The following is a 25,099-nucleotide window of genomic DNA, read 5'->3' as shown; positions in this document are numbered from 1 at the left end:
TTGAATGAATTGGAGACCGAACGCTTCCGTCTTCCGTTCCTTCGGAGTCGATCAATCGCCGGTTTCGAAAGAGCAAAAGGTCAATTGCAGTTGATGTGTATGTATATGTAAGTGTGCGTGTGTGTGGGTGTGTGTAGGAGGTTGTTTCGTTCCGGAGGTAATCATTTGATTAATGAATACAATGAAGTGATTAAGTGGCATTAAATTTTTTTTATACCATACGATCATGGGGATATATGACGCACATAAAGTAAACTTCAACTTGAAACCATTTTTCTACAACTTCAAATCGTGTGTGCAAAAAATGTACCAACAATTACCAAAAATTTGGCTCATGCTTTATTAAATTGAACATAGACAATTTCTGAAACTGCGATGGAGACGCCCAGTCTTTCATGTAGAAACCGTAGTTTACTCATTAGTAAACGAATTACCACTATGTTCCTGGTGCTGAACATTCTCATGAGGACGCTTTTTTTTAATGTTCAAACAAATTGAGTCGTAAAACAAAACCCGACAACCTCTATTAAACCAGGCTAGCGGCCGTTTTCATCCACTGACCTGCGAAATATGTATGACATTTCTTGTTTACACGCTCTGACGTGTTAAGCGATTAGTCAACAAATGCTCCAGCAAATAAAAAAGAAAAGGAAAACCACGAGCCGCACCACCTACGAGTGTCCTACTATGGTGGAGTATTGAATCAGCAAAACCAATACGATAGAAAAAATATAAAACACGTCTCCTAACGTGGCCATTTGGCTGCAGACTAATTTTTTGCCCACCGACCACCAAATGTACACACCAGCTCACCCATTGGTTTGCCGTCCGACACTGGCCAACGGGAAACCATCGAAATGCGCTGCATTCCGATACGGTGTGCAGGAAAATTTGAATTGAACTTTTTTGTTCTAAATACCAAAAATATGCCACTCCTTTTCGTTGGTCGAAGCTGCGTTTGCATGCTGCGATGCGAAACTTGTGTTCGTTTTCATTCCACTTTGGAACGTATGAACACTTCGCTATCGAACTGATTGGCTTCCATCGGTACGGTTCGATTGGGAGCAATTTGCTCGATTGGAATGTTAGTTTATTTGCTTGTTAGTTTTTTTAAGCTTTTTTGTTTGTTTGTTTGTTTGTTTGTTCCCGTACGTCAGTCACACAGTTGTTCCCGTTTTCTTATCCCTACCATCTGCAGCCCGCTGTGGCAACGAATGGGGCTGTGCAATTGTGTGCCAATATTTTTTCCCTCCCTAACACCATCATGCGTATGGGTGTTCTCTGCAGCAGGTATTTTTTTCGCATTAGTTGGTTTAATTCTTTCAGGATCGCAAACAATTTTCATCTGCACTTCCATGCGGAGCCGGTGGTGCAATGGAAAATGGCAAAAGAAAAACTAATGGAACACCGAAAAATGTCATGCGAAAGAAGTAAAACCGCCAACGCATGGAAGACATATCTTCTGTTGGGCCAAAACTGTGTGCGAGGAGAACTGCAATAACCGGGTTTTTCTTGCTGGTTTTTTTTTCCTTCCTTCTTTCCTTTTTTTTACTCGTCCCTAAAATTTGCCATTCGTTCTGAAAACAACGCGCGTAACATACAGATGCTCAACCTTGCGCGGTGCTATTTTTAGCAAGCGCGTACACACTCCACTTGTTTGCCTATTAATACGAATCGCATGCTGGGAAACAATGAGCTATCGCGTGGAGCGTAGGGATCGGTAACAGAAAATTGTTCTCAAATAAAACATCTACTTCATTCGAAAACATGCATCCACTGCCTTCATTCAGTAAAATAGTTGAGGTAAGGCCAACCGATGAGGGTGTGTAGGAGAGCGAATGCAAAACCAATCTCGTCGAGATGTAATGCAAAAATTTGTAACTCACTTTGAGCGAAAGGATAAAATTATGTGAGACGTGGGATGCCAAGCTTTTTGAAGCATTCAATTATCCTACATATTTAATACTCTGCTGTAATGAAACTTATGTTACATGTCGAACTACATTTACCCTTGACAGGATTCTGGTGCATGAAAATAAAAGAGATATGTCATGTTCTATTGTACCTACATTTTCTGCATGCAATGCATAAATTTGATCAAATTATGCATGCATTTCTTGTATGGCTTTCCTCCGGCCTAAAACACATTCATTGCACATGCTGGCCAATAAGTCTCGTCTTTTTTTTTTACTTTCAATTATTATTCGGCAACGAATCCGAACATCTCGCACCAAAACCAACCTCCGGGAGCCATTGGGCCACAGGACCTTGTTTGCTTTGCCTTGCACCGACCAGCCAGGTTCGTAAAGTTACCTGCATCGGAAAATTGGCGCCCATAATTGACGGTAGCAAAAGTTTTCGTTCGACTCTAGCCGGCAACGGAGGAAAAGGGGCGAGGGCAAAAGCGCATAATGGAGCGCGTCACGGGACATCGTAGAACCATGGGATCATGAATATGTATTACCCTGCCAGTTAACGATAATTGAATTCATTCTGTCGTCCAAAGTTCTTTTCATCGTCCTTGCGATGGCGGCCCCGGCCTGAGCTGCATGGAGACGCCCGGTGTTTCATCGTGCACCGGATCGATTTTTCCATTCTTCGAAGGCGCAATTCAAATATGAAAATAAAAGTCAGCATGGCATGGGTTGGTTTAATTTTAGAAACCATTGGAAAGTACATCGGGATACACCTGCGATGCCCACATCGGGCCATATTTCATTAATATTCATAATACCTTTCGGCAAACATAATGTCTATCGGCCGGGTATATTGCCGTGCGATTATCTCCGGAGTGATAACAGAACGGCTGAAATCGCCACGCTTCACTTCCCGGTGGCCGATTTATGGTTCTGCTACTTGCGTTTCTTTTTTCTTCCTTCCTTCGGCGAAGAACGAACGAAACCGAAAGGTCACACAGGGTTCATTTCGGTGCACCGGTTATGAACCCCCGCATGGATCCGCAACGAAAGGAAATGTGGCCATGAAGCGTATCAGCAGATGGAGAAACGGGTAGATCGGTTCTTGATTCGATGTGTGTGTGTATGTGTACAGTCAAAGCGTATTTGCTTTGCAGATATATTGCCATTTATTGAACAGTCGAGGGAATGAAATCGTTGGGATGAAAAATTTCGGATTCATATTTTCATTCAGACCGAAAGAAGAAGATAGGCTTTTTCGGGTTTTCTTCGTTCAGTAAATTTTATATTTTTAGCCATTTGTATTGATTTATGACCCGAATAATTTTTTTGAGCTCTTAATAGTAAATATTGTAGAACCAAACGCCCTAGCTTTATTTGAAAAACTTTTGAAACCTTTCAAAAAGTAAAATATTCTCTCATGGTTTAATGTGTCGAAAAATTTATCCATTATTACACATGTTTCCATTTATTGATAGAAATGAAACTCACAATTTATGCTGAACTCCAACGGATAGAAACCATTTGTTTTCTAGCTAAAGTTTGGAAAGCCTACCGTTCAGCGCCCGTTTCGATCGTTCGGCAGGCAATTACTGTCGGAACAGTGTGGCTAAGAATTAGGACGACACAAACAAGTTTCCCTTCGACACCATCCGCCGGACAACATCGGTATTCCGTGTGTGTGTGTGTGTGTGTGTCTGTCCCAATCCAATAAATGTCTCAATAGCTCTCACACCTAGCGGCCACCGGGAGACATTCCTTACCCGGGAAAACTTTTGACAAGAGGATGATAATTCTTTCGGCCTCCAAAGCTGCCTTTGCCACATGTGACATCGTACCGAGCGACGATAGAAGGACACCAAAAACCAACCGGAGCAAACAAGAGAACCGCTGAAACGAAATAAAAACGCCCTAGCCGGAAAAGCAGTAACACAAATAATGGGAGAACGCTCAGGAATTCAATTCCTGCAAATCCATCCACATTGCGGCTGGACAGGGCAACCTCCGTTCCCCCCGCCGTGGTTTGTTAAGAGGAAAACGATTCGACCGAACAGATAAGATATGAAAAAATAAATAAATAATACCCTCCCCGAAGGGACCCGCCGGGTATGGAAAACCCATCGGAAGTTCGGAGATGAAAAACGACGTGCAATCTCGAGTGATTCTCACCGCCATTGGAAAGCCGGACGTGAAGGAAGGCACATACAAACAGGGGGGAGGAAGAAAACATGCAACCCAAGAACCGCACGAAATCAACGAAGCTGAACCACTTTTCTCTTAGCTTTTCGTTTCCGTTCATTCTTTACGGTTCGGATTTTACTACATCCTCTGTTTTCCTGCACTTGTCCATCGTGCCACCCGTCCTTCCAGTAGTCCGGGTCTTGGGGGTGGAAAACTTTGTAGCGTCCGAAAAAAAACACGAAAAAAACATCGATGCTCGATGAAAGGAAGATGCGGTCCGGAAGAAAGTCCATCCGCCCAGCACTATGTTTGCCTCCCCCTCTCCCCCCTTAGCAAGCTTAGCGGAAGTGAAACAAAGTAACCTCCTGTGACCGAACCGGACAGAGCGGCGATAATTGAAGCAGGAAGTACGGGCCAGGAGTGGAAGTCATTGGCCCTTCGCGTTTCCCACTGATCCCTTTTCCTCTGTTACTGCCGATATTATCACGTTTTCCTGTTTCCTAGCTGCCACTTGAACCGAGAGAAAGCGAAGGATGTAGGAGGGAGGATTTGTTGTGCTCCTCGAAGACAGCACTTTGAAGGATGAGCAATTGCAGTTGCTGCAACCGTTCCGCATTTCCCGACGATCCCATTCGTCCCGGGATTCCTGAGGTTTATTGGGAAGTGGAAAATTGTGGATCGCAAACTGCTTTACGACCTGCAATGCATCTTTGGTCAAGTACGGTTGAATGTGGAACTCTCAAAAATAGTGTACTTCTTCTTCATGCAATCGCTGCTTTGTATGTTTGTTTGGAGAGATAGTTTTATTATTGCAGTTATAGCTCTCGTTGTGACCTGCGCTTATACAAGATGAGTTATCGTAAATGAGGAAAGATTTTGAAGTAAATGTATATTTCTTTTTCTTTAAAATCCAATTAATGAGGAAAAATTTATGTGGCAATATGTGATCGATTCGTGCGAACAAAGTGAATAAAACATCAACCCTCTACAACCCGCAACGAGTGGAAATGTTCTAGTGTAAAAACTGAAATCCTCGCGAAACGTTTTCACGTCGTTCACATCTAATCCCGGGCCGGTTTTCTTGCTCTCGCCATCATATCGTCCCTCACGGCAAATCGTTACAGGAGGGCGACAAAAGTGGATACGAAAAAAAAAAACTTAACAACGATCGCAGTCGGAGCAACTTCCTTTCCCATGCCCGGAAGTTTGTAGCGTATTCGATGCCTTCGGCAAATCGGGCTTGGGTGGTGGTGCCATTTTCCCGACCCAGCCAACGGGGCTGAAAGCGCTCCCGGAAATGGACTCGATACGGTTAGCGGAGCCGGAGTTGACGCGTAGAGGGGAAGGTAGAGTGAAAACGTAACCATCGAAAAACCTCGCCCGGAGCCCGGAGCGAAAAAGGAAGGAGGGAAAAGTTGGCGAAAAAATGTAAAACCGTTGTGGTGCTTTCTTGTCGCGGGTGCGTCTTATCATTTTTTTTCCTTCCTTCCTTCGCCACGAAAGTCGTCGACTCCCGAAACCGACGGCGGTGCACCGAAAGGAAGTATATTGTCGAAAAAGAAACCCTACCGAAGCCATCCCCGGAAAAGCGCGTTCGGAAGCCGGAAAATGGAACGGAAGCGAATTAAGTGTTGAAAGGCGAACAGTTTTGCAGTTCCCCCGCTGGAAGGGCCGCGGATAAACAACGGCGGACGGTGTGCGGTGTGCGCCGTCCAAAAAGGTTGTGTGTTTGTGGAGGTAGAAATATCTGCGCGTTGTGTTTCGTTTCATTTATTCATTTCGTCTACTTTTCGCCTCCCATCGCCGCAGCAGCAGCAGCAGCTGGTTAAGCGACCAAGCGGCGAACGTTGCGCCGGGCCTGCTGTGATGTGATCATACAATCCCAAAGTGTGTGCGAGTGCCTGTGCTCGTGCGTAAGTGTGTGGCGGTGAAGGTTTGTAAAATTTATACTGCACCACGACGTGCCGCCGCTCGGCCATCGGATCGAACAAGGGCGCAGAAAAGAAATCGCAAGGAGCGAAGAGGCTAATCGCGGGATTATGGCCGATCTTCAGGCGACGGTCGAGTTCGCGGTCGAGTTGTACAAGTTCTACAATGTGGATCTGTTTCAGCGCGGGTAAGTTGACACGAGATTCGTGTTTAATATGTATGGCATCTTTCGGGTCTTGGTTTTTTTTCATTATTTTCCTTTCTGCCGGGGGATTAGGTGCAAAGCGCTTTTCATTTGCCTTTTGTGAAAACGATTGCACTGGGTAACTGTTCTAGCTAACGTCAGTGGGTGGCAGCTGTGATGAGCTGTGAATAATGCTTTGTTTTAAATCGTTTCTTATTTATATTTAGAAAAGAAATTATTTGGTTTTTTTATTAAAAAATTATTTAGTAGCAAGGGATTTGTCTATGTTTATATTTTAAAAAAGTCATGACATGGCCACCAATCTTAAAGAATTATCACACAGTTTGAAAAGCTGGCAAAACCTAGAAAAACATGTATAAAATATCTTGTGTGCTTCAAAAAGAATGTATGAAGTTAGATTTGGCTACCAAAGAAAACTTTTTTTGTTGAGCTGAATAATATGAAATACCATAACCTTTCCTCTAATGTCAAATTTATCTGAATATTGTAATGCAAACATGAGAATAAATTTGTTCAAATTTCGTTACGCACCACGCAAAGACAGACGTGTTACACACTTTCATATGAAGTAAATCTGGGTTACCATCACATTTTAAATTATTCACGTTTGACTATACCGTAATAAAGCAATATATAGAGTAAAAAGCTACATCAATTCTACTTGTGGCGCTTTGTTTCCTACTTTAGACAAATTATGTGTCACTGTATTTCTTCCCACTTTCCACTTAATGGAGCGGAAGTCGTCAGCTCCAGTTTCGCAACCAATTTCCGCTGGGAATGTCTGGGGACATACTTTGAACCGACGCTTTGATGCAATCAGTTCCGTAAAGAAATGGCGGAGGAAGCGTTCGCGTCACGGTGTAACTTCGTTTCCAATCGATCGCCATTTCACCCGCTGGCAATATCTAATTACAATTAAATTCCAGCAATGCCGGGTTGTCGCCTTCTTCCGCCGTCCGACCGTATCCGGGGAGGTCGTGATATGGTTGTTGGTGTCGTATTTTAATGAACCAACTGCACATTGCGTTCGTTAGTGTGCGTACGCAGTGGAAATTCAACCATAGAATCGATGAAATCCTACGTCGGGTAGCTTCTTTTCGGGATAGGACTGGGATTGAACCCGATGTGGTGATTTCAAACCACATACACAAACACTCATACACTCTCCAATAGGTGGATTGAAATTAAGGACCAACGGTAATGTCCCTACGTCCCTCAATAGGCCTGGCTGCACGTGTGTTGGGTAATTGAATTTCCCAACGCGCAAGTGTCCGTATTGCATTCAAGGGAAAGCTTTCCCGAGGACAATATCCAATACACCCTCCACACGCAATTTGATGTATGCTGTGCCGGGTAATGTGATGTCCACCATGGCCAACACCCTCCTTTCTTGCTTCCCTGGCTGGAGGAGGTTCTTTCAAAATGGGTATAATTCGAATTTGATTCCATGGCGGCAGGACGACCATCAATCAGGTCTCCGTCGGACCAACGTGTGCGCCCGGTTGTCTGGTTGCGTGCCCGTAATTGCGAAGACGAGCAGGACCATTGGCTACCCGCCTGATTGGCCAACCGTGACATTTCTAGGTCGTTGGCCGCATTCCACGCCTGTTGGACAGCAGAATGCGTTCTGCGAAAAATTGAGAAAACTGATTTCAAATTAATCGAAAATACGATTACCCCTGGCGAATGGAAACTCTTTGTTCGATATTTGATTCGATAGTTTAAACTATGGATAAGATTTAATAAATTATATTCACTTGAAGTAAGTTTATTTCAGATTATTTAAACTACAGAATTCCATAACCTTTTTTGAAACTCTTCAGCAAAACTTACACTGAGCAAACACCCGACAGGAGGCTGTACAACTTTATCATACATTTTTCAGCATATTAAACGAAGGATTAGCTCAATCCGAGATCGAAAGATTGCCAACGGGGGGCCAAGGGAAAATGTTGTCGAGTGGTGCGTGATCCGGTTGAAATATTAATACGCTTCCTCTCTGGTTGCTGATTTATTGAGTAGAACCAATACCGCAAAAGTCCTATCCGCTTTTCCAACCCGGATGTGGCCGTTCGGCTACTAGCGCTGACATTTGTGTTTTCCAGCACGTCCGCCGAAAGAGTTGCAAAAACCGATTTCCCAGCCGGATTTTCCAAGTATGCACTTGCAAATCAAGCACGGCTGGTGGTCGCGTGATCTCATAACGTTTCACGATAAGTAGTAGGACAACACAAAGCATAGACACAGGTTGCGGTTACTGGTGGCAGGACTTTTCCTGCAGCAGGGATATCTTTCCGCTATCTAGGCCTTAAGCTAAAATTGAAATGTCCAGAGCAGAACCAGCTCCGGTCCGGTTTTTTGGTAGACACACTTTGAGTGTATCTTTTACCCACGCGAAGGCAAATACTTTTTCACCCTTACCCATGGCTCTTTTCCGGGGCCTTGGGCTTCTCGCCCTTTCTCGGTCTCTCTTTTCCCCGTTTCGATGTATAATGAATCACCTGTGCGTCCTTGTAACAGGATGGCGCTCACCTTTGCCACCCTGCTTTGGTTACCAACCTTCCGTCACCCCTCCCCCCTCTCCCCCACTGAGCAGGGCGGACTAGAAGGAAAAGTTTTTCTCATTAAAATTTATTTGTTTATGTTCGAGTGTAATCGGGTTGAGAGCTTTTCGCTGGAGGTGAATTCCGGTTCGGGTTGCGCTCGCTGGAAGTAGTTTATTGCCCCAGGACTGTAGCCCATCCGTTCCGTAACCGGACGGGCAAAGTTTTTCTTATTTTTTCTCAATAATTCCACGACTGCGGTGGGGCATGGATGGTTTGAACTTTTTAGTCCAGTATCAAAATAAAAAAATAAATATAATTTCTAACTTTATTTATAAGCTTTTAAAGCGGGATTTAAAAATATCTTATTGCTGGTTGAAACTATTCATCCCGTTGAGTTCATGTTCCACCTGAAGGTGGAAATTTACCGACGCTTCTGTTCGGAAAAGTATCAAGATTTATTCATCACACGCTGACACTCCACCCGTACGCTTTAGCAAATGAATGGCTGATATTTTCCGACAACCGGCAACCATTGCAGACACAAGACGACTGGAACGAAAAACCGATCCGACGTACGACAAACCCAAAACAACAATCTTGTGCCATCCGATGTCCCAATTACCAGTGTGTACCAGTGTTTTCCCGCGCACCCCGAGCTCATTTAAAGTTAATGCAAAGTCACGCTCGACGAATCGGGGTCGCTCGGTAGCTTTTCAATCCTGCGCTTCTTCCGCGGTGGTTCCGAAAAGAAGCAGGGACTTCTTATCGGTTTGCCTTTCTTGTTGCTTGCTGGTTTCTTTGTATCCGACACATCCTTTGAATTCTGCGCCTCTTGGTATCCAAAGGAAAGAGAAGAGAAAACTGTCGAAACATTTTTTTTGTTTAGCATAAAAATTATGCCAAGCACAACATCAAACCATGAAAAAATATATTACCTAAGAATACATATTATATAAATATAATCTAGAACAACGTTTTCCTATGCAGATCAAACATGGTTTCCGTCACATTTAATCTCATTCCAATGTTCCAAAGCACCTTCCGGACAAAACTCGGGTCCATGTTTTTTCATCCCGTTGTCGCCATCTTGGAAGGAGAAGTTTAAAACAAAACCATCACCAATAATGGGACTTCGGCTTATCCGAGTCCTTTAAGACACGCCAGATGCGTGGCGATGTTTATTCAATTACTTGTTTGTCTTGCTTCACCTTCGCCCCGCGCAGCAAGACTGTCATAAAACATTTGCCTATCCCGGTGTTGGCTTTGCACTTAATGCACACATACCATTCTTCATCATTTCCCACTGTCTGCCCCAGCATAATCATCTCCAATTTTCGGAAATGGGAAAAAACAGCGCGACCCGGGAGAAATCTTATGCTCAGCAGTAAAGCATAGATCAGGTGGAGATGGAAAAGGGCGGGCCCAATGTGCCGCTTGGGACAACATCGTTCTTTTCCATCATGTGCAGCGGAGTCGCTGCTGAATGGTACTGTTTTCGTTCCGCAACTCATCGCGCCGGGACATAAAGGGAAAGAGTGCTAGGTTGGAGTCGATTTAGTGGCTTGTTTTGGGTCCGTTTCGCCGTTTTCTGAAGCCAGGGCCATTCACCTAATTTCACCGACGGGCGCCATCCCGCCAACGAACGAAGCTGAAGGATTGCCAAATCCTGGTCGAGATTGGATCTCATGTTTACGTGTGTGTGTGTGTGGTGGCGAAGGGTGTAACAAAACGGAAATGAAAAAGGATTGTGCTGGAGGAAAATGGATTTTCCATCGCTCGAGCGGGTGGCGAAATACGCCCCATTCATGTTTCATATTTGTACCATTCGTAATGATGCTGCAGGATTTTGGCGAGCTACGTTTTACCATTGTCAACGAAACTAGAGAGTGAGAAAGGGAGAGAGAGAGAGACACGGGTAGGATGCTTTCCCGGTTATTCCCCAAAAAGGCAGCAAGGTACGAAGACGACAAGGTATTTGGGACATCGCAATGCTTAGCCAACGACTCGTGCGGAGATCAGAGGGTGTCATTCGAAGCGAGAGAAAGGATTCGCACACAGACAACAGCAGAGCCCTTGTTTGTGGTGGCTCTGTGTACCAATCGGAGGCCACAATGTCGAACGGCGTACGCTATTGTCAAAGACCCCAAGAGGAAGAGTAGAGCGTGTTGAGGAAAAGCACATTCCCATAGACCCATCAGGAATCGGTGGAAAATAACAACGGTTTGCTGGTTTCGAGTGAAATGTTCCTTTGCCGACCTGCTTTCCCGGGAAGCACTCGGTATTGGACTGACTTGAACTGTTTCTAGAATCAAAATCATGTTCTTCTCTTCAAACAAGTCAAAATGTTTGTAACCGAACAAAATGCCGAACAGGTAATCTAAATTGTAATTGTTAAAGACTACAATTACATTCTTATTGAAATGTAAATAATAGTTTACTCTATTTTAGAAATAAATACAAAGTTTTGCTTATTTTCTGCTTATCATTTTGTTTCCCTCAACACACACATGCTTGAGGTCTGGCGAGGGACAAAATAAATACTACATCCGTGCAAGAATTTCCCAACGACAACGGTGTCAGTCAGTCACTCTGTCATATCCTTCCTCTCAGGGCGAATCTAGGAGCATCAGGCAGGGAAGGAAGTTTTCTTCAGTTCCGATTAAAATGAAAATATGTGTTGTTCGTTCACACCCCCCGAATGTGAGCAAAAGCGACGCACCGGCGGGGCTTCGGAATCGGAACGGGGTCATGTGTTCGCGGAATGTGTGTTTCCGGCCGCGCCAGAACGGTGGCCAACGCTAGGGGCGGGCGGGGAAAAACATTACGAACGATGCACAGTGCATTGTTTGTCGCCCGGTCGCTGGCTTGGAAGATGGTCCCTCGGAACGGCGCCAACAAGCACAATAGGTCGTCATCGTCACGCTAAGGAGTGAGTTATTTTTCTGCTGCCACCATTCAAGGAGGGAAGAAATTCGTACAGCATCGGGGAAATTCCACGCTGTCCGGAATTATCTCCGATGGTGGGAATGAACGGAGGGGGGTAGGAGAACTTGTCCACGAAGGAAAAAATATGTCAACAATGCAAAAACCCGCCCCGCGCATCTTCCTCTTTATGGGTTTTGCTTGCTTGTGCAACTATGGAAAATGTGTGTCAGGGCAGTGAGTTTTTCATTTTCCATTATTTTCCACTCCAAGCACTTCACCGCCAGGTTGAAGATGCCGTTACCCCATTGTAATTTACATTGACAGACGCGTTGCGATACTAACCACTGATAACAGGGCACCGGATATGAAGCAAAACTCATTCGTAACTTTGAATGCATCCGAAACATGGGTGAAGTATTCCTTTCCGTTGCTTTCATTTCCCCCAACAATGGGTCGATACCATCGGAGGAGAAAAACATGTTTTCGAGAATGTTCAAAAACACAGTACATTCTTTTTTAAATAATATTAAGTCACCCAGCTTTTCATCAATCACAACAAAATGGGTTGTTTGAGCTGTTAGAAATACGAAAACATAACAAAGCGGATGAAAATTCGAGCTCGTTTGTTTGTCAAATAAATACCGCATTAATTAGGTCGGGTTTCTTACATTAGAGCTTGGCTCTGTCAAACTACAAAACAATTTAACATTTCGTCTTGCAATTAAACTGTAAATAATCGCAGCTGTCAAACTACATTTCATTTGAGTCCTTGCATTGTGTAAATGGTTTTGTTTGTAAATGTAGGTCAGTAAACGTTACAGAAACTCATTTGGGAAGGTCAGTGTCAACGGGCGGAGACGAATTTACGCCACTGTTGTTTTCCGCGCGCGCATATAAGAAAAACATTTTCCACCTTCGGTCGTACGTCAACCGTCGGATATTAATTTAAGGACGAAAACCCCGCACAGGCAGTCGAAAAAGGCGGCATACAAAGGAAAAAAATTGACTGCCAGGCACGTGGGGTGCGATTTTCCCCTCCCACTCGATGTTAACCGATTGATGTTGACTGGCAATTGGGGTGCTGCACGCTGTGGGGGATCTCATTTTCCACCACCAGTTTCCTACCAACCACTCGAGTAGGGTTTTCCCGATATGGAAACGACCAGGGCGAAATTTATGACCCCCATCCGTCCCAACCGACACCAACAACAAGTGTCCAAGGGGCGCGTGAGTAAGGCTCGTTTATTCCGCGCCCAGGCCAGTTTCCTTGATGGCGCCACGCTGGCGAAGGAAACGATTTTCCCCGAGTTCGGTTCAGTCATTCATTTTCACACGACTTCCGGCCTACCTGACGTTGCGGTCGCTACCCCCGTCGGGATGGGTTGATGAAAAATAGTCGCTTCAAAGCGAGTCGTGACGTAGTGCCGGGCCGTAGGGTGGAAAAATCAAACACAAAGCTCGCGAAAGAGGACGGAAGTCAAATGCAAAACAATCGTGGCAATCGCCCGGCCATGAAACGCTGATTTGCGACAGGAAAGGAAAGTAATGGGGTGATTATTTCCGATAACTGCCATCGTTGAACCTGTTGAACGTTTAGTTCTAGCCATCAGTCTAAGCAGCGCATCTTACAAAGACGGTTTATCTACCTTTTTTATTGTCTTTATTCGGATAAAAATTTCTGTTTTGTTTTCAAAAATCACTTTTAAGTTTCCCTCAACGTTAACAATGCAACTGAGTTTATCGGTGATTTTTAATTTAAGACACATCATTTTGTTAAATTGGTTTTTATCTTTCCGGCCGGAAAACAATATTCCTCGTATTTTAATTCACGAAATCAATTTCCTCCCGTCACATTTCCAACACAAGCACACTTCTCGGAACAATATGAAACATTCGCTCGCAGTGCATTCGCCAGAACTATGTAATAACGATTAGGAAAGTTGGCTTCGCTATTGACGACCCGAAAATTATCCACGCGCTTGAGCAGGAAATGAGTTTTCTCAACCGAGACAGTTTTTCCTGCCCGGCGGTGGTTTCAGCTGTGGAGGAAAGGCCCTCCACCTTCTCTTTTTCCAGCCACCCATTGCAAACCGGTCCTGGAAGTTCCGCGGTGGGAAAATTCTTCAACCGAACTGAAAACTCCATCCCACTTTGTGACAATTGAGTACTTCTCATTCCCGGGCAAATAAATGCCGGATAGAGCGAACTGTCAAGAAGAAAATTCCACCCACCCACACACACACCCATTGGGACGAATCCTTCTAACTGCCATTCTTGGAACTCCCGATGCTCTTTTGCTGGATTGCTGGCTTCATCGCTTCGCAGGCGGAACGAAGAAATAAAAGGTTGAAAAAAAATTTTACCACCCCACAAATCGAGTCTATCAACCGATCATCGCCGGAAATGGTAGCCGGGTCACGCGGGCACAAGGATATCCCCAATCGAGCGCCCACTGGACAGCGAATCGGAACGTGCCCCAAGTCCTTATCGCGCTCGTTTCCATCGAGACGGCGCTCGACGGTGGGGAAGGTTTTATATTTTTTCCATGTTCCTTCCCGTTTGCCGGGAAAGTTCAGCATCATTTCGAATGCTCCCTTGAACGATTTCCAGCGTAGAAATCTTGCCCCCAGCTTTCCACCGCGCGCGATGCGGTTTAGACAGGAGGGTGGGGAGGAGGGTCCAAGCTGTCGTGACAATTTTCCCGCTGCTGGCCGGGATTTTGCAAACGGAGTGATAAACTTTTGCTGCGCCAAAGTAGCAAAATGTTTGGCAAAGCAAAACAGTGAAGAAAAGACTAACGAATCCAGTGGGAGAGTGAAGGCAGGGGAGGCCGGTTGGAAGGGTAATTTGGCAGCGAACGGAACGGATCCATCCTGTAAAGTCTTAGCCATCTCTCGGCGTTCACTGTCGTTCCGCGGGTGGTATGTGCTGCATGGTTTTGACGTACGTTTCTCTTCCGCTTTCCCGGCGGCGTTTCGAAACAGCAGCAACAACAAAAAAAAGGCTCAAAAGTACTAAAACCAACCATTTGCTTGGTGTTTCATGAGCCAAAATATTTTACGACCCCGCTGGAAATCTCTAGTCAGCGGGTTAGCAAAGCGAGGACGATTTTATCCTCGTCGATTCTTACTGCACAATCGTTTACGTCGCTCTCTTTTAGTGGATGCTTTCGGGACTCTTCCGATAGTGAACAATTACTTCGATCACATTTTACATCTTTATTATCCATAAAAGTGGTTGATTTTTATTTTGTTGTGAAAGCAACTTTTTTATCTTAAAAAATGTTGGGAATTTGACAGTTTTTTTTTACGATTTTGGGTTTTGAAGAAAATTAGTAGAACAATTGTAATGAAATTGTATAGAAATAGATGATGTCACAGAAAAGAACTGTCATTGCAACATACCAAATTATAATAGAACAGAAATATAATAAACCAAACTGTAAATTTGAGCACGCTAACTTGAAACTCTCCCTTTAAATCTCAAATATTTGATTGAACCTTTCCGGCGAACAGGAGCCTCTTCCTTTTCAAAGGGATTAGAGATTGCCGGGTCGTTCGTTTAATTAGATTATTGCGAAAAAGAGAATAAACCGGGGTAAAAATCGTTTGAATTCCCCGGTCGTTTCCGGCCCAACCATTCTCCCCCTCACTGCCCCCGGTCGCTTAAGCCGAAAATACCGTACCGTGTAACAAATGGGCTGAACGCATTCTTAAACATCGTAACGTGTTAACGTCCGACCGGCTCGGTCCCTCCCCCTTTCGGCGCGTCCGGCGTGTTGTCTGGGTCAATCTTAACACTAAATCCCTGCAGCAGGTGGCCGATGTTTAAAATATTGAAATCATTAATTTTAAATCGTCCCTCCGGATCGGCACCGGATCAAATGGACCGGAACGGCAGAAGAACGTTGGACGCTAGCTTTTTTCTTCCGTCGGTCTGAACTGAGCTTACACGGACGCAAATGTTGCAGATAAGGATCTTCGAAAATCGAATTCTACCTAGCCAAAAGCGTGGTTGGAAAGGGTGATGCCGGTGAAATTTGATTTCACTATAGTAAATTCAACGATGACAGTAATTTAAAATAATGGACTATCGGAAAGGGTAAAATAAATCACTTGCATATTTTAAAAAAAATAAAATCTGTTTCGCGTTTGATACATGCCCTACAATTTCTCCTCTTTTATTATTGCAATCCTTTCCTCGCCCTGTTATTTATGATTATTCTAAAAGAGCCCGTCTGGAAAGTTGGGTTGGTTAAGGTTTAAACAAGTATTGCCTATGTCTGAAAAATATGTTCACAAAAAATAGGGCAAAACGTTGAAAAGAGGCCAGACCTACCACCATGTCACCGACATCCTGGTCCAAATAATGTTTTCGGTTCGGCACACCAAGGAAAACTTCCCTAACCAGAGCCGGCTCCCCAAAAACAGGACAAAGCGTAACGTGCATTTTTTTTTTTTTTTTGGGAACCGTGACCCCGGGTCGACTCGGGGTTGAGCGACCTGTGGTACTAAGTAGAAAAAGACCAGCACTTCGTAACAGTGACAATCTGATCCTGACAGTTTGAGCCACTTCTTTCGGACGCTTAATCCACCCAGCGTTGGTTGGCCGTGCCGAGCCTCATTTCCTTGTCCCCCTTCCGGTCCGGTCAGGAGACCGAAACGAGGTCATAAAACCATTATTCTGTCGCTTGGCAGAGGACGTCATTGGTGTTCCTGGTGTCCCGGTGGGCTCAGCGTGCAGCTCCTTCCACGTTCCTGTTTTTTTTTGTGGCGCGTGTCCCATCCCTTGCACACCGAACACCAAACTGTCACTCACAAATGCTTGCGAAAAGCTTCGGAACCGATGCTTTTACGATGGTTCCATTCTTTCCGAGGGAAGAAAATTGTGCATAGCAGCGTTTGGTCAGCTTGGTTCAACGATGGATTATTTCATTGTGCTTCGGGCAAGAAAAATAGGCTAACGCAACAAAAATGGGCTCGGACGATAGGATCATGCTGGCTGCGTAAATCCTACGTCCGGCGCCAATGATATCCTAATCGCTCCGAGGCAGTGTATACATATCTCAGACGGGTGGACAAGTGGCCATTTGATTTTGATACAAAGTACTTGAAAAGTTAAAGTTCTTATTTTTGAAACCCCTACAAAGAAGTTCCGAACTCCAATAGACTAACCTTCTCGCCCGCTTTTCCTTTCCGATCTTGCAGATTGTATCAAGTGCGATGTTCACTGCGCGTGTCACCCCGACTTCCGGTGCAGGTCGAAACGTGCCTGCCGGACGCGGCAACCACCGGCATACCCTCCGTGCAGTCGGTGCTGAGTCAAAATGGCGGCGGTGGCAGCAGCAGCTTCACCCACAGCAACAACAACAACAACAACAGTGGCGCGACCAACGGCAGCGTCGGAGCCGGATCGTGCACGAGTGGGATAGCGAGCGCGGGCGGAACCGGCAGTGGCTCCTTGCCGAGCAGTAACACCGGAAGCGTCGGCGGTGGGGCCGGCCTGGTGGCGATCGGAACCAACTCCGCCGGCAATGGTGCTCCTCTGCTGGCGAACACGGGTGGGCGCCCGGAAGTGGGCCCGCCGTCGGTCGGGAGCAGCGGTGTCGGTGGTGGAGGATCCCTTTCGTCGATGCCCAGCAGCTCGATGCCCACGCCCAACTCGGCCGCCACGAGTTCCTCCGTGTCGGGCACCCCCGGTCCGTCGAGTAATGGCATGGGCGGAGGAGAACGGGGAGCGCGAATGAGTGGGGGAGGCGAGGGCAGCAGTGGCAACTCACCCACCACCAGCTCGGATAGCCGTTCCGGTGCGACCATCATCGACGATGCCGGGGCGTCGCGTGTCTTTCAGATCCTCTATCGCAACGAGGAAGTGTCGCTGCGTGACGTCATCATGTTCCGGGCGCACCTACTAGGTAATGATTGGGCTTTTACTAACACTCCCGCTTAGAATGTTCTCGAGGATGCGAGGAGAGGCCTTTGGGGTTCGGTGGTCCTTTCCCGAGATTGCGTGCGAGCCACTCAACTCGGTATCGTATCTTTTATTTATTCGTTGTTATGCGTACACGAAAGCACTCAGCGTTATCAAATCGACACCTTGTGCATCCAATTTATTTGAACGTTCTAGAACCGGCACCGGAAGTGTGCGTAGAATATTACACTGAGGTGCATATGGTTCATAAGAAAATATGTTTCAGTAAAGATAACTATATCATACTGTAATAAGGTTCTGCACTTACCACAGTTGTTACCTTTCAACCATCTTAGTTGCACTGCATTATCATTTTCTCAACGCTGTTTCTTCATACTAGCGAATCATATTGCCATGGTTACTTGGGTTTACTAGTGCTGGTTGGAAATTCAGAAAGTGTTTAATACTTTCCGTTAGCGTTGAATGATTATTTCAACCGTTTAAAGCGGTCTTCATTGGCTTAATAAATGATAGCATCTTTCACTAAACGATAGCAGTCAAATGACATTGGAATAACCAAGAGCCTTTGAAAAACAAAGAACCATGAAAAACCTGGAAACCTTCAACCAACACTTGTAAAGCATTGAGTTTACAATAACCATGGTAATTTTAGTTTTCAAGTGTTAGTTTGGGATTCAGAAGATGTTTGTAGGTTGAGCATTTAGCGTTAAAGGAACGTTGCTACCGTTTAAAGCAGACTTAACAGTTTTTGTTTCTTTCTAGATAATGGTTATGAATGCTTTAGTATTTAACGATATTGTGGTGGTAATGGCGCTTTTTATTGATCGTCTCGCGTTTGTTTATGATGATCATCAAAACAAATAGCTCCTCAGAGCCAAAACCATATGACAAACGATACATAAAAGACATTCAGTTCGCTGAAAAAACAAGAAAATGGAAAAATAGTACGGGTCCTACACTCTTTTGTTCGACACTGTATGACGATTATGGCAAGTAACGACGTTGTCTATCACTCTATTTATTTGCCTCCATCTCGTTCACTCGAGTGCTCGCTCGAGTCCGCGCTCCGAGGGCTCCGAAGTTCCTCCCCTTCTTCCTTCTGGGACGAGTCTGGCCCGGATTCGGTCGTTACGTATGCAAACCCATTAGATCGTAAATTGTAGTCTCACATTCGTCCGAAAACCGACGTACCAACCGAACACGTCCCTTCCCTACGCTGCGAGGGTCTGCCCCGACCTCCGGGTCGAGTGTGGCTTGAAACCCCACTCCATCGTCCGGTCCCTTTAGGATCCACTTTTCCATATTTTCATATGCCACCACCCCATATCGCCTCCCTCCCCGACCGGTCGTTACCATCCCAAGACTGTGAGGCAAATCGGAGGCCCTACTCTGGTTTGGTGCTGATGAGCTAGCATGAGATTGCATGAATGAATGGCCGGGAACATGCGCACATTCGTTTTCAATTGCGCCCCGTACTACCATTCCGTGGCGTGATTCTGCTCGCCTGGGAAAAGGGAGGGAGGGGAGGGGGCATGGGACACTTGCCAATGTGAGCACTGTCTGTGCATAATTTCTGGGCTTCTGGCCAGATACACGGTACGTACGGATGTACCGTACACTCGTTCGTACGCGCCCAACTCTGGCAAAGGGGCGTCAGAAATTCGATACCTTTCGCACCACCCCACCCATCGTCTCCACTGTCCCGGGGGGGTCCGGTTTTTCGGTCGCCTTGGTGGAAACCCCCGGCACGGCTTTGCGATGGCAGCAAGAAGGCAGCGAAAATGGCACCGAACCCAAGTGGGTCGACCTCGAGGAGCTGAGCTGGCCAGCCGAACGTGCTGCTAAGCAAACACTCGAGGGTCTGCACAAGCTCGAAAGTGGCCCTGGGGAGAGTGTCGGGAGCTGTTCGAGAATGTCGAGGTGGTTTCAGGGCGGAATGCAGATGGGCTGAAATCGGATGAACTCCACGGATTGTGCTGCCCCTTGCCCGATCGATCGATACCGAAGTCCGCTGCCAAGGGACCCCGGATCGAAGGATAGCATTAACTGCAGCAGAACGTCGTACGACCTCCCGCCATCCGGAACCGAACCGAGAATGGCTAACTGGTTGGGAGTGTGTTGTGTTTCGTTGAATCGATTTTGGCAACGATTCCTTCCCATGCGTGCGCTGTGGTGCAAAACCTTTTTGAAACGAACTGTAAAGTAGCGTTTGATGGCATGCGAAACGTGCCCAGTTCGCTCCACTGTGCTCTTGTCGAGCTGAATTTATTGTAATATATGTGGCATTGCAGTAAGAGTGCTTCGAAAAAGCTGCCGTCGAAGAAGAGAAAATCGAATAACAATATTCAACCGTATGGTGGAGGAGAGATTACAAATTCATATTTATTGGTCAATTGAATATTCTGACATGGGATTTTTACATGTGCATGATTATAATTGGATTGAAAAAAGAATTAAACTTACTTTCGTAAACCATATACAAATTAAAGTACTATTTAAAGACAATTCGCCAATCAAAATATTATTCTGAAAATTTGTTTATCAAAACATTGCAGTATCTTAGACACATATTATAGTTTTTTTTTATTTTTTTTTTCATACATTATAATAATTTTTATAATCGATTGTCCAGAACTAAAGGGTAGAGTTTATTAATCTTTCTTTTACTTCCTCTTTATTAGTGTGCATTTGTATCATATATAACGAATTGTTCTTCATAATTAAATAAAAAATAATTTAAATAGAATTTATTTTTATACAATAGCACAAAACACAAAATATTATCCATACACTCAACATTGGCTTTGCCAGAAAAGGCAGCAAAATGCAAGCACAACGCAGGGACAAGAAAAAAGGTAAAAAGGAAAAAAATAGGTTAAGGTGGAGGGAGGCGCATACTTTACACAAAAACAAATTTACGTTCTTCCACTGTTTCGCTTCCTCTCACCTTGTCCCCGCACGCAACTGCACCGACAAACACTGAGAGGAGCGTTTCAAAAACTACTCGAATGAAAAGCACTCTCATAAAACGTGATAATCTTCTCGATGTTTCCGCGAGTTTCCCTCGCATCCCCAGCACAGGTTGAGTTGGACGCAAATAATGAAAAAAAGAGTGGAAAAGCTCTACAAAACATCGTGTGGAAAATGATCCGCTACCAAATGCGTCCGTTACATACTATTGCTAGGATTCAGTTGCCGCGACAGGAAGAAAGAGGGAAAAAGGGAAAGAGCAAACAAAAACGACGCCACATTAAGACGGGAATAAAAGTAAAAAAGGATACCGACGACTTAAAGGTCGAGTATGATCCGCCCCCTCCCCCCCCTCGGCATCCTCTTTCCCGCTTCGCACGCTGGTGAAAAGGACACAGGACACGGTTGGTCGACCCTTCGGGGATGCGAATCGATCCGAGAGAATTCGAGCGCCATTAGATGCCAACTGCAGTGCACGAGTGCTTTTTAATAGTACTTAATCGCTACTTCAACCGTTGGGCCGTTGAAAGTCCCTCTTACTTTACCTCTTGTGCGTCTTTTCCTCAACTCATACGTCAATGTTCTTCCGGCGTTTCAGCTGATCGGTTGACATCAATACGCCCATTTTATCGGTGGAGAATTGGCTAGATTTTCGTCTCTAAACGATCAAAACAAAGAATGAAACAAATTTTAGAAGAATTTTAAACAACAAAACAATGTTATAAACATGGTCTTTACATAGTGGAAACTCCATCTTTTACGAGTTTGAGTTTCAAAATGTATTACGTGAGACTGCTTTCAAATTCAACCACTTCATGCTTCCCCCAGTTAGAATCCATCAATTTGAAGCATTACTCAGCCTCAGCCCAGAAGCCGTAAGTGGTTTGTACTACGGACCGACTGGGAAACTTCTCCGTGTCTTACCCGTTCGTGTTGTGCAAGCGTCGAACCGGTGAATGACACGAATTTAAGGGTGTATTGTGTATCGGCAAGCGTACTAATCTTCTAGTGGCCGGTTCGTGGAAACATGCCCCGGCCGAACACGTGCTGGCAAAGTTGAAGCACGCAAAGCCGAGACTAGGAAGTGTTGTTTGCCGGTGTTTGTATGACGTCGAGTGCCGTTTTGATGAGACTGACGCGTGACATAAGTACCTTGTGTTCCCTGTTTATCGACGGGGACGGGCAGAATTAAGGTTTCGAATAGTTTCATTATTACTTTTAGTTTCCCACAAGTCGATTTGAAAGAATGTAAAACATAAGTAAAATAAAATCATTAAAATGGTGTAAAAAAAACATTAAACATAGTGTTAACGATTAAATAATGTTCAGCAAGCACCTGTGACTGTCTGCGAACAAAGACGAAACCACTTAAACCATGTTTAAATTGTCGGAAAATAACGACTAAATTAATTTGCTTCTCTCCATCCCAGCACTTTCTCTCCACTATGCACAATGATCAGATTAATTTAATGTGACATCATTAAAATATTCCTCATAAGCTCGTTACACTCCCGGGGTGCCCGTTTGAGCGGAATTCATGCTCCTCTAATTGACCCGTTAGGTCTGGCCCTGATTACGGTCGGAAAATTATGATGTCTCGGAAAAATCGTCTCGATCGCAGAAAAGGTCCCTTAACGACCCGGACCCGGATGCCCTCCTTCGACGTGGCGGATGGCTTGCGAGCGGAGGGAGGGAGTGAGGGATAAATCAGTTTAAAATCTCATAAGAGTTTTCCCACATGGCCTCTGCGTGCTGTGGACGCAAACACACGCACATCCAGCAACCACCCAGTTCCATCGCAAGCTATGTAAACTAGCAACATTCATCGAGCAACTTTCTGGCAGACACTCACTGGGCTGGTTCACAGGGTTCTTACCTGAATTCTGGCATCCGTATTTTCTACCCTCAGACAGGCTTCTGTTTAGGTCCAGGAATATCGCACCCATAGCGCCGTCCCAGAAGCTTATGGTAATGTAATTGCTGTTGTGCTTAATTCACCGTAAAAATGTCAACGAATAAATCACCAACGCCTTCACACGGGCGGGTTCGAAATTCTCAGAATAGGAAGCACCCACCGGGAGTCGGTGGTGGTCCACCACAATCCGGTGGAGGGCAAGGACGCACGCCATGTCAGATGTCAAAAACTCAACCGACACACCGTCACCCTCTCGAATCCGCGTACCGCACAGTCGAAGTGAAGCGACATTTATCGATCACGAAAATTCGGAACCCGCCGCCAAATTCTGGATTGTGCGGTCCCGGAGTTCGATTTCGGGTTTTCGGCACGAGTGCAATTGTTTGAGGTGACGTTGTGTGCTACCGACATGGAGTGTACCGCAACCCGTGGTGCCAAGCGCTAGAAGCTAACTTCCCGAACGGTGAACCGAACAAGTTGGGCGAAATTCAATCACACGCTTTTCGGCGAGCAATTTTGGTTTGCCTTCTTCGACGGTTGGGCTTAATATCCGGTCGCTGGTTACCATGTCATCGGAGCTGGGTGTAGAACGCACCATCCACGCCACACACTCGGTACTCCGATCCGGGCAATCCGTCGTCCTATCCGGATGTGTGGTGGAAGATTTTGGAAATTAAATTTCGTGCCGATCGTTCGTGGCGTATGAAAGTAATACCGTGCACTCGTCCGAGTAATGCGCTCTACATGATATTATGCAAAGTTCTGGGGGGTGTTTCTAAAGTTTTCGAGACCTAGCCCTGTTTTTTACAGCGCTAATAATATTCTCCCTCTCTCCAACCAACAGTCGACAGTCGCCACCTGAAGGAGTCGATCGAGCGGGCCGAGTTCTCGCTCAACCTAGAGCTCTGGTTCGGCGAGCAGACGAACGGAAATATCCTGACGCTTGCCTCGACCCGCACCCTGCAACTGAACTTTCACCCGGGCCGGGGGCTACACTACCATCTGCCGGTGCTGTTCGATTACTTCCACCTGGCCGCCGTCAGCATCGGGATCCATGCGAGCCTAGTCGCCCTGCACCAACCGTACATCAAGTGAGTATTACCGTCCTATGGTGATGCGGAATTTTCCGGCAGGTCGTGTGAACTTTTTAAAGGGCGCCTAAAGGGAAAGGAAGTAGAAATTACGAGTAGATATATGCCCTGGAAAGGTCAGATTTGATGTAGTGTTTTGAAATGCCGCCGATGCATCTTGTGCCCGGAAAATATATAATGTGTAGTGTATGTTAGTGTCTTGAGTAACAAGGTATAAATTAAATTAAATAGAATGTTAACCCAAGTAGTTTACTAGCTACACTAATAATGAAATTTAGGAAGTCGCTTCGTACCAGACAATAATATTATTTACCTCATGAGGACGTAATCAAGCTCTCTTTAGGTACACCTGTATTTTATGCCTAAACAGTTTGGTTAGCTGTAACAATATTTGAACCACAAACACATCGTTCGCGTAATATGCGCCATGCTGATGATCACCTCATAAACTGCAAATCATAGTTTCTCGTTTTTATTCATTTACTACCATTCCATCCAGCACCGCCATTAGCAACAGTCTGGGAAATTAATTCCTGTCCCGATCGCTTTTTACGAGCTGCTAAGCTGTGATAGAATGGCAATTTTATCGCCAGTATAAACATTTGATATCCGAAGCCAATCTTGCTCATCAGCCCCACCCGGTCCGCCCGGTCGCGCCACGAGAAGCCCGTCGAAGTTCTCTGGGACAACTTATGTCGGGGTGCCCCGACAATGATGGTGCTGCTGCGGGAAGTGCACATCATTTAGCATTGTTCCAAGGCGACACCGTCTCGTTCGTCTTCGACAGATGCGGCCACGCGAGAGAAGCGCGCCGGGAAGGATAAATATTTGTCCTGCCAAACGGGAAACTATCGCGCTCGTAGTCATGTTGAACTTTTCGGCTGCAAACGGTGGCCTCTATTTCGCTGTCCTAACTCCGATGGGTGCCGGGGAAAGGTGGAGGAGGAGAAGCAGGAGGTGGAATCACTAAACAAAGCGACGGCGGAAATCAATCAATGTGTCACAAAAAGCGATAGACATGTGCGTTGGCGGGTAAAAGTGAGACGTTAGAAAAGATCAATTTTGGGGGGGAAAAGCTAACATACGCCGTCTCATCGTTTGCTCACGAGAATGTTTGTTGGTGGATGAGTGTGGGTTTGTGTGTGTGTGTGTTTTGCAACGGTTTCCACATTCAGGCCGTTTTCTTGTGCACTTTCCCCCCCCCGTCCCTGGTGGTAGCCGCCTTCCATTTCGTAATCGTTTACCGACCGGTTCGTACGGTATTTGTACTGCAAGCCCATTATGGAAGGAATATGATTGCAACCTCACGCGTTAGTCCAGCTTCATCTGTGAGCTGCGAAATTGTCGAGCAAAAACGTTGACGATGTTTATTTAGGTTTTTGTTTTGCTGCAAACATTCGAACACACACGGACACACACTTCTTCGACTCGTTTTTCGCCAAACATGTGGGTCTAAAAATAACTGAACTGGCCGAAAGAAAAATAACAAC

At 45.5% G+C, this 25,099-nt stretch overlaps 1 protein-coding gene across 1 annotated transcript; it reads left to right on the top strand.

The window, feature by feature from the left end:
* The first annotated feature begins 6,136 nt into the window (after nt 1-6,136).
* Nucleotides 6,137-23,613, top strand: LOC131263924 (protein FAM135A). The gene is made up of 4 exons (XM_058266207.1): nt 6,137-6,213; nt 16,910-17,011; nt 17,411-17,616; nt 23,363-23,613. The coding sequence occupies exons 1-4, from the start codon at nt 6,137-6,139 to the stop codon at nt 23,611-23,613; spliced, it is 636 nt and encodes a 211-aa protein (XP_058122190.1).
* Nucleotides 23,614-25,099: the final 1,486 nt, after the last annotated feature.

The sequence above is a fragment of the Anopheles coustani genome, chromosome 2 (assembly GCF_943734705.1).
Source record: "Anopheles coustani chromosome 2, idAnoCousDA_361_x.2, whole genome shotgun sequence".
NCBI lineage: Eukaryota > Metazoa > Arthropoda > Insecta > Diptera > Culicidae > Anopheles > Anopheles coustani.
Note: the sequence above shows the minus strand (reverse complement) of the source record. Positions and strands in the feature narration are given on the sequence as shown.

Bases quoted from the DNA above. Each gene is read 5' to 3' on its own strand.
- LOC131263924 (XM_058266207.1), top strand. From the start codon at position 6,137: ATGGCCGATCTTCAGGCGACGGTCGAGTTCGCGGTCGAGTTGTACAAG. The intron at 6,214-16,909 runs GTAAGTTGACAC...CCGATCTTGCAG, and splicing joins GTGGATCTGTTTCAGCGCGG to ATTGTATCAAGTGCGATGTT. The intron at 17,012-17,410 runs GTCGGTGCTGAG...CGGTCCGTCGAG, and splicing joins ACCGGCATACCCTCCGTGCA to TAATGGCATGGGCGGAGGAG.